Here is a 10083-nt window from a genome sequence, read left to right as displayed (position 1 = left end):
TTCTGTACATGTGGAATAAACACAGGGAATGTGAGTCGATGTGGCATTCCTAATGAAGCGGTGCGGCAGAGCTGGCGTGGAGAGGTGAGGTTTTCATCCGTCAGCGCGGCGGTGGTGTGACATTTAGTGGTTAATGAGAGTGCAGATGAAAGCGGAGCGTGAACGAGCGGAGCTGCAGGTCGCAGCGTGATGCAGATCAGACAAAGAAAAGGGCACAAACGGTTTCTTCTGCGTCATCACCAAACTCTGAGCCAAGGGCAGCTAAGGTGCATCACGTACGGCACATCACTAAACAACACTGAGTGAACAAAACAGTGAGCAACTCTGACCTCTGACGAGAAGGTGCGGCCGTTTAATGAGCAGATGGAAACAGAAGCTGCTAAAGAGTCCAGGTATTAGACATGGCCCCTGGAGAGCAGCGTCTTTTAACAGCAACCACATGTTTTCATGGTTTCAGCTAGCTGATCCCAACAACACGTTTGTTAGCCATATACAGCCACATATTTCCAGATTAAACTCTTAAAGTGTTTTAGCGATGCCATAACATTGAAGCAGCACAGCGTGGTCAGTAAGTCAGAACAAACTACGACATAAGGAACACACATTTACACACTAACTGATTTAAAGACCATCCAAGAAGTCGGAGCTCCGGTCCGTGATACTTGACTCTTTGATTTGGATGGTGTTGAGCACGAATTAGCAGCTATCTGTGTGAAGTCCTTTAATATTCAGGCTGGAAAACTTTAGCTGATAACTTCACCCTCTCATGCAGATGCAGCGGTGATGTCACATGACCACATCCAGCTGTTAAATGCAGTGTTTTGTTCATAGACACATGAAATGTGCTCACACTGACAGTGAAGAAAACAGCATTTATTTGTCTGCGATTAAAGCGGCTTTAAGTCAGCGCGAACGCCCGAACTGAGCGTGATCATTAAGGACAAAACACTTCCACCTGATGAGCAGTCACACGAGTCCTCCTCTTCTTCAGCTGTGCGTCACACGGTGACCTTTTGACCTCTGTGCAGCAGGTAAACATTCATGTAAACACTCAGTATCGACCTGTTTAATATGAACTCACGGACACGCCATCAATCACAGCAGAGCACATCCACACAGTTTATCTCATAAGCTGCATACATGAATAATCTGAGCGACGGAGAGGAGGCAGAGGCGGAGGAGGTGGAGGTATAAATAGAGGAGACAGACAAACCAACACTCATGAGGAGGAAGGAGAGGGAGAGGAAAAGCTAAAGAGAAACAACTACCTGACTGAAACCAGACACCACAGAAGAAGAGTTTGTGACACCTTCCTGGAGGACCTTTATTAGTTTAAAGTGAGTTTATTCACCTTCTCGTGACTTTAGTGACAGTTGACATGAGAAACTCATTCTCTGATTGTTTTATAGGTTTTTAAAGGTGCTTTTGGAGATGGAGAGCAAACGAGCCGTGGTCTATCTGTCCGTCTGTCTGTCTGTGCTGACATCTCTCTGTCAAGGCCAAAGGTCAGACAACAGCCACCTGCTGTCCGCGCCCGATGACCCAACCCTCGGACTCACAACCAGTGAGCTGGTGAGTCATCTGTCTCATACGTGATCTTTGTATGTCTTTTATTTTGAAAAGGTCTGCTTGTGTTTTCTAATCAAATAAGATTCAAATGTTTAATCTGATGACATTTGTGCTTCATTTAAAGACCGACTAAAGGAAGCAATAAAATACAGTTTTTGACTGTAGGTAGAATATCATGTGATGAGAAACCTGATTCTGACTTTGTTAACTAGTACAAGAGACAAAGTGTGCTACGAAGCACAGTTAAAATAAAGATAATTAACAGCAGTTTTTTTAGAGTGAAATATGAAAAATAAATTAAAGACGGTAAAACTGAAACAGACTGAAACCAAAATATACCTGAAGTCACAGCTATTACTGAGTCCGCAGACACAAACTGAATGAGATTCATATTTCTGAGGATTTAAGGAGAGAAAACATTCATGTTTTATTTTTTATTAAATGTTTGCTGTTTTTGTTTTCTGTAAGTTACTTTTTAAAATTTATAAAGTTTCCCCATGAAGTCTCAGAGATGAATCTGTGACACTAGTAATATTTCATTTTACAAGTGTGTGTGTGTGTGTGTGCAGGCTGAAGCTCTGCAGGGTCTTCTGGATGAAGCTGACAGCTCAGCCGGTCTCTCTGTGGAGAAAAAAGCCAGCGTGATCCCGCGGGTGAGAACACTTTGACACGATGTTATTTATTTATTTTTTTAAGCATCTTCTGAAAGAACGTTTCCAAAGTGCTTCGACTGAAAGCAGCGAGCGCAGATCCAAATAAAAAAAGTTCTGATATGATTCAGGATCATGAATGACGAGAGACGATCATGAAGATCAAATCTCGCCTCTGAGGGGTCGTGATGAAAAAAGACCACGTAAAGGACCCGAGGCTGAGAACTGACTCGCAGTTCTGAGCTGCTGAAGAGCTTCAAAAGTGATCAGTAAAATCTCGCAGGATGGGGCTGATGTGATGATTAAACCCATCAGAGGCTGAGAGCCTGGATGGACAAATAATAGACGAACTGGAGCCCAGTCCAGAGAAAATACAGCGAGCACTGGTTTTACAGTCCAAAGTTTAGAGCTGCTCAGCTCAGGACAGAGAGGCTTTTTACATTTACTTTAGCTAGTTATGTAACTCTTTTTTAAAAATATAGATTGACAAAGATTACAACTCAGAATACAAATTATACAACTACATCATAGTTTTGACTCTACAGCAGAGGAAGTTTAAAAGGCTGTGAGGACAAACGCAGCCGTGAGTGCCTGACTTCACCAACCCTCGACTCATGTTGTGACGGTGAGTCCAGGACCTGTGGGCAGTCAGTGCTTAAGCTTCGTGACCCTCAGATGTTTCTCAGTGTTTCTTTATTTTTCTGAGGAAACGTGTGATTCTGCATCGGTCCATTGTGATGCACCCTGAATCCTCTCTCTCTGTCTTCATCAGTGTGATGTGGGTGAGCGGTGTGCGATGAAGCACGGACCTCGGATTGGTCGGCTCTGCGACTGTCTGAGAGGAACAGCCTGCAACACCTTCTTCCTGCGCTGCTACTGACCACTCGCACACATTTTCCTCATGAGGACCTAAACTCGGTCTGGGCGCTCACACAGACAGTGCTCAGAAAGACAGAAGTGCACTCTTCACCAATCGTCTCGCTCCATATTTTAGTCTTTGTTTTAAAGTTTTTGGTGTTTGTCTTTCAGATTAATTTATTTTTGTTAATAAAGATTCTTCATAAAGCTGCACGGCTCCAAAGACTTCATGATTTACAATCTGTTCACGTCGTCAGCCAACACCTGCAGTTCCTCTGACGTCCAGCAGAGGCAGCAGTGAGTCAGTCCCCATAGACTCCCATGTTAAAACAGCAGAAAGAAATGTTTACAGTCTGATACACAAACTGGTCTTTATAGATAATGTCTCCCTTCCTAACACCTGTACAGGGGGACAATGTTTTATAACTCACCTGTGGATTAAGGTTTGCAGTTTGTTAGGGGTGTGGCCTCTTTGACTTACAGGTGGACGGTGACACAGGTGTCTGTAGCTGCTAGCTGTCTGCGAGGCTTGACCTCAGCTAAGTGGGGCGATTGAACTGGACCTCTGGACCATGTTTGTGCTGTTGGAGCCTTTTGGAGCATTTTAATGGCATTTTCATTGTAATATCATTTTTGTAAATAATGATCTGACAAGTAATTATTGTTCATCAGACCATCATCAGACCATCCAAGAGCTCAGTGCTCCAGTTTGGTGAAGGAAATTCATGGATTTTATTTGAAAGTCCAAAGATTGAAAGTTTTGCAAAATTACTGAATATTACCTGTAATATTTAATATAACAGTACACCCTTATATGTACTGATGGACATGACGATACTAAACACGATGAAAGTGATGCAGTTTTATATCAAAGCAATAAAACACAATCGTCTGATGCATCAGACGTAAAGAGCGCAGTGATTAGATTTACAGGAAACCTTGAAGTCATTGGGTTGGTCAGGCTGGTTGAGCTCAGCTGTCAGAGCTGTGGGTGTGTGACGGTGTAGCAGGAATCTGGCATTCAATGAGCTTCAGTTTGAAATAAAAAATCAGGAGCTCAAAACTGTTTAATCAGTTTTTATGGAATAACAAGCGTCCCAGACTTCGCTTATCACTTTTGTACTTGCCCTTTGATGCAGGAGGGCTGCAATGTCCTAACATGGTTTGGTATTACTGGGCAGCCCAGTTAAGAACTATAATGTTCTATTATGCTGTAGAAAAGCCCCCCGCATGGAGAACTATTGAGTCTCTCTCTTAGGCTTCCACTTCCTACATATGTATACTCTGATAAATATAATAAACTCAAAGACATTACGCTTAATCCTATAGTTAAAAACACGATTTATATCGTACATGTCACTCAAAGATATTTAAACGTAAAATCTCCCCTCTCCGTTTTTAGCCCGATTTGGGGCAACAATTATTTTGCCCCGGGTAGGGCGGACGGTGGTTTTAAAATGTGGGCAGACTCGGGGCTGGGACTGGTGAAGGATGCTTTCGGGGGTGATGGAAGACTTTTAAGTTTTGAACAACTAATCTCTAAATTTAATATTCCCCGAAAGCACTTTTTCAAATACCTACAGTTTAGGAGTTTTATCAGGTCTTATCATAATGATTTTACACATATTTCCCCGCTGTCCACATTAGAGAAAATCCTAACCAAAAACCCCAGTGGTAGAGGGATGATATCTGAATTATATAACTTGATGATGACATCCTCTCCTGATTCATCTGCTGCTAAGCTTGAAGCTTGGAGGTATGACTTACAGGAGGACTTGACAGTGGAACAATGGAGTAGAGCATGTAAGCTAGCCCAAACACAGACAGGGAACACACGTCTAAAATTGCTACAATTTAATTGGTTGATGAGAGTGTACATAACACCAGAAAAACTTAACAAATTTAATATGCAGATTCCTGATATCTGTAATAGATGTGAAGAAGATAAGGGCACATTGCTCCACTGTTTATGGTCATGTCCAAAAATAAAGGAGTTTTGGGAAGAGGTTGGAGCAATGATAAAAGAGATTTTGTCAATTAAACTTGTGATGGATCCCAAACTTTTCCTACTGGGATTATATCCTGTAGGGTGTAACATAGATCATTTTGAAAAAATCTTCATAAACATGGGAATACTACAAGCAAAGAGAGTGATCGCTCTAACGTGGAGGAGTCTTGGCAAACCAAGTATTTCACATTGGTTCAAAGAACTGTCTTTATGTTTACCATTAGAGAAAATTACATATACTCTAAAAGATAAACAAGAAATTTTCCAGAAAATTTGGGGGTGCTACATCCAGTATATTGGGAATAAAGATCTATCTGGTTTACTGTGTGAGACAGGGACAGCCTAGCTATTCCCTGTACAGGACCACAACCATATGCTGCAATCTGAAAATTATTCTTTAAAATCTGTCAGAGGTCTCATGGACTGAAGTGCTTTCATTGAATGTACCTTGTGTTTCGTTTATTGTGTAAATTTGTTTGTGTATGTACTTTATATATGTATATATGTAAAACTTTAATAAACATAATGTTGAAAAAAAAAATCAGGAGCTCAAAGGGGATCTGCCCAGTGAGACCAAACACTTTCCTTCCACATTCATCTGCTGCTCACTGAGAAGTCTCTGCCCCCCGACACAGTTTAGGATCCTTGTTTCGATCATTCACACCCACTCTGAACCTTAAATCAGATGATAACATGGAACTGAACATTTACAGTTAAGGTTTGCTTGTTTTTCTCCAAAGTTCATGGTGACATTTGTTTCTGCTGTTTTCATTTTCAGCTGCTGTTTCAAGTTTAAATTATAAGCTTATAAATGTATGAACCTCCTGAACATGTGTTCACTTTAAACCGGGACTGTCTGCTTTCTCTGCTGTTGTTATCTGACATCAGACTTCACCAATCAGTCTTCTCTGATTAGACCTCCGGAGAGGCTGATTGGCCCCGAGGGCTCGTCATAAACTCTGCTAAAAAAGACCGACAGCAGCAGCACGCCATTGCCTTCTCATCAAACCTTTATTAACAGTCATGCTGGTGACAGACTTAAACCAACTGTGAGAATTAATCAACCACCTATTAGTCAAAATAAAGACACATGAAAATATTAAACTTAAAGTCAGATTCTTTCATTGATATCAGACTTAAACATAAAAATATCACAAAGAAAGAACAATACAGTATCCTCAACAGCACCAAAAACAGTGAAATGTGGATCTGCCTAAAGCAGATGACTCGTAATCTGGAGAGGAAATGGCGTGTTACAAATTTAGAGGATCATCATTTAGCCTGGAGAAATAGTTTGCTGCTTTATAAGAAAGCCCTCCACAAAGCCAGAACATCTTACTATTCATCACTGATTGAAGAAAATAAGAACAACCCCAGGTTTCTCTTCAGCTCTGTAGCCAGGCTGACAAAAAGTCAGAGCTCTTTTGAGCCAACCATCCCTTTAACGTTAACTAGTAATGACTTCATGAACTTCTTCACAAATAAAGTTTTATCATTAGAGAAAAAATTACCAATAATCATCCCACAGATGTAATATTATCTACAGCTACTCTTAGTACCATTGATGTTAAGTTAGACTCTTTTTCTCCAATTGATCTTTCTGAGTTAACTTCAATCCGGTCGTTAAGTGATGACGTGATGAATCCTACTTCCGGGTCTAAAGTAGTCTGTGTTTAATATGGCTTTTGTGTTGTTAACATGTTTAATGTTTTGTATTTTCTTCTATTTGATCTCAAAAAGCTCCTAAAACAGTCAGTGATCCCTGTTGACCTCCCTCAGCTTTTATTACCACTAATCATTAATTTAAGCTCAGTTTTTAAAACCTTAGGATGTAACTACAGCCCAGCCCATGCAGCAGTATATGAATGACTAACCTCGTATTGTGGATGGATTATCTCAGTTGTTCTCCTGGCTGAAGTTTGGTCCTTTTACAGCATCCTGCCATGCGATTACATTTGTTCCTGACCACCGAGAACACTCACGTTAACTTTTATCGAGTGGAAAAAAAGTTAGCTTGTTTATATTATGCTAACATAGCTGTGTCGCTAGCAGTCACGTAGCACATCATTATATACCAGCTAGCCAAACTTCAGTAACCCTACAAACGTCACTGCTGTTTAGTTTTCTGTCTTCATTTATGCTGGAAGTGATAATAGAGCTGTACGTTTTAATTTGTTTCCAAAACCCCGCAGTCAGGACATGCTATATTGTATTTAGATAGAAGCTAGCGAGCTAACTTCCTGCTAACTTCTAACTCGGTTAAATGTCATAAATTCCGTTTTCATGGATGCCTGGATGTTAAACTCAATTGTTACACCTGGTAGAGCAGAACGCTGATCATTTTATTAAAGATGAAAGACTTTAGACAGTTTTTCAACTCTCAGTAATGCCATAGTGATCGTTTGATATATGGACCTGCAGCGGAGTTTAGGCCCAGACACGGCTAGTGACGTCAGACTGAACAATCAGATAATTACTTCCTCCAAACCATCAACGTGTCTTTTAGACCCCATTCCTACAAAACTGCTCAAAGAAGTCCTGCCATTAATTAATTCTTCGATCTTAAATATGATCAGCCTGTCTCTAATAATCGGCTATGTACCACAGGCCTTCAAGCTGGCTGTAGTTAAACCTTTACTCAAAAAGCATCTCTAGACCCAGCAGTCTTAGCTAATTATAGGCCAATCTCCAACCTTCCTTTCATATCAAACATCCTTGAAAGAGTAGTTGTCAAACAGCTAACAGATCATCTGCAGAGGTTTATTTGAAGAGTTTCAGTCAGGTTTCAGAGCTCATCACAGCACAGAAACAGCTTTAGTGAAGGTTACAAATGATCTTCTTATGGCCTCTGACAGTGGACTCATCTCTGTGCTTGTCCTGCTAGACCTCAGTGCAGCGTTCGATACTGTCGACCATAATATCCTATTAGAGCGATTAGAACATGCTGTAGGTATTACAGGTACTGCACTGCAGTGGTTTGTATCATATCTATCTAATAGACTCCAGTTTGTGCATGTAAATGGAGAGTCCTCTTCACACACTGAGGTTAATTATGGAGTTCCACAGGGTTCAGTGCTAGGACCAATTCTGTTTACATTATACATGCTTCCCTTAGGCAGCATCATTAGAAGACATAGCATACATTTACACTGCTATGCAGATGACACCCAGCTCTATCTGTCCATGAAGCCAGATAACACACACCAATGAGTTAAACTGCAGGAATGTCTTAAAGACATAAAGACCTGGATGGCCGCTAACTTTCTGCTTCTTAATTCAGATCAAACTGAGGTTATTGTACTCGGCCCCTAAGACTGCGTTCTTCCATTTGTGCAACATCTCTAAAGTTAGAAATATCCTGTCTCAGAGTGACGCTGAAAAACTAGTTCATGCATTTATTACTTCCAGGCTGGACGACTGTAATTCATTATTATCAGGATGTCCTAAAAAACTCCCTGAAAAGCCTTCAGTTAATCCAAAATGCTGCAGCAAGAGTCCTGACAGGGACTAGAAAGAGAGAGCATATTTCTTCTGTTTTGGCTTCCCTTCATTGGCTTCCTGTTAAATCCAGAATTGAATTCAAAATCCTGCTCCTCACATACAAGGTCTTAATTAATCAGGCCCCATCTTATCTTAATGACCTTGTAGTACCATATCACCCTATTAGAGCACTTCGCTCTCGCTCTGCAGGCCTACTTGTTGTTCCTAGAGTATTTAAAAGTAGAATGGGAGGCAGAGCCTTCAGTTTTCAGGCCCCTCTTCTGTGGAACCAGCTTCCAGTTTGCAGGGCTCTAGACTAATTTTTTGCCATGGGCATACAGGTACTTTAAAACTTTAAAAAGTTAGGCGTACCGCCACAAAAGTTAGGCGCACACAAATTTTATAATAATTTATATAATGTGCTTTTTCAGCATTCAAAGATTGATGACACCGTGTCAGAGCTGGCTATGAATTTCAGAAGCATCAGGCCTTAACAGAAAAGTTAGCAATAGTTCTTTTCCTATTACAGCTACATCCACTTCTGTCCTGCCTAGGCTGCTCACTAGGGCTGGGTATCATCACTGATTTCTATAATCCATTCGATTCCAGTTTTCAAAGTCCCGATTCGATTCAACTTAGCCTCAGACAGTCAGAAATATTATAATTCTGATCATTTATCAGTACTGACTTCATCAGAATTGTGAACATCACAGCAGATTCCTTTGTGTGAAAGTAACTGAGAATAAAACACAGAAAAACATGAAGGAGATTTTCCTGGGGCCCGTTCTTCGTACCTCGCTAAGTAGGTTAGCCGGATTAGATTGTTGACGATTTCGCGTGATCCTGGATCAGTCGGTTCCCCGAAGCTCATCCGGGACTTGCTGTCATAGCAACAGAGCCGTAAGCGTAAACCTGCTGGGGAGCAGGTTTACTTTATGTAAACAGGATTAGATCGCGGCCACGCAGGTATGTCCGCTTCATTTATACGAAAGCAACAGCGATATTTTTCCACTGTTTCACCATAAATAAATAACATCAATGTAACTAAAGATAATGCAGCACTTGATCCTTTTATTGATGTCACACAGATACATACAGGTCATTTCCTAAAAAAGGGAAATGTACTATTAACATTCTATTACATGTATGTGATTATTACAGATGTAATTCATATTTCAGAGTAGTAATTGTAAATTACTTCGTGTAATCAAGATGAGAGACCACGGCTATAAAAGCGAAGGTGGATTTGGGAAGCCTGTCGCAGCCATGTCCTGTCCGTATACGCGAGCCACCCATTGCGGAAGGTGCAAGATTGATAAGGAGAGTCCTCAGAATTCAGCGTATATTGCGGGATAGACAGGATCCTTTAGCTCAGCGCGACAGTGTGCTCATAGAGAGATATCGATATTCCCGTGAGGGTATTATTTACTTAACCAACTTGTTGACGAGGGGGTGCAGGACCACCACCTGTCTTTTTTTCCTCTGCCCTTTTCTTGGTTGCTGTTATGAACAAACTAA

At 41.0% G+C, this 10083-nt stretch overlaps 1 protein-coding gene across 1 annotated transcript; it reads left to right on the top strand.

Annotated features, from left to right (window-relative positions):
• Positions 1-1180: 1180 nt before the first annotated feature.
• cart4 (cocaine- and amphetamine-regulated transcript 4) lies at positions 1181-3288 on the top strand. The gene is made up of 4 exons (XM_085445972.1): positions 1181-1337; positions 1410-1572; positions 2139-2222; positions 2992-3288. The coding sequence occupies exons 2-4, from the start codon at positions 1432-1434 to the stop codon at positions 3097-3099; spliced, it is 333 nt and encodes a 110-aa protein (XP_085302098.1). The 5' UTR covers positions 1181-1337; positions 1410-1431; the 3' UTR covers positions 3100-3288.
• Positions 3289-10083: the final 6795 nt, after the last annotated feature.

This window comes from Copadichromis virginalis, linkage group LG22 (assembly GCF_057382275.1).
Source record: "Copadichromis virginalis isolate Kocher_CV1m ecotype Utaka linkage group LG22, C_Virginalis_male_GT1.1, whole genome shotgun sequence".
Taxonomy (NCBI): domain Eukaryota; kingdom Metazoa; phylum Chordata; class Actinopteri; order Cichliformes; family Cichlidae; genus Copadichromis; species Copadichromis virginalis.
The sequence above is the reverse complement of the archived record's forward strand: the minus strand, read 5'-3'. Positions and strand labels throughout refer to the sequence as shown.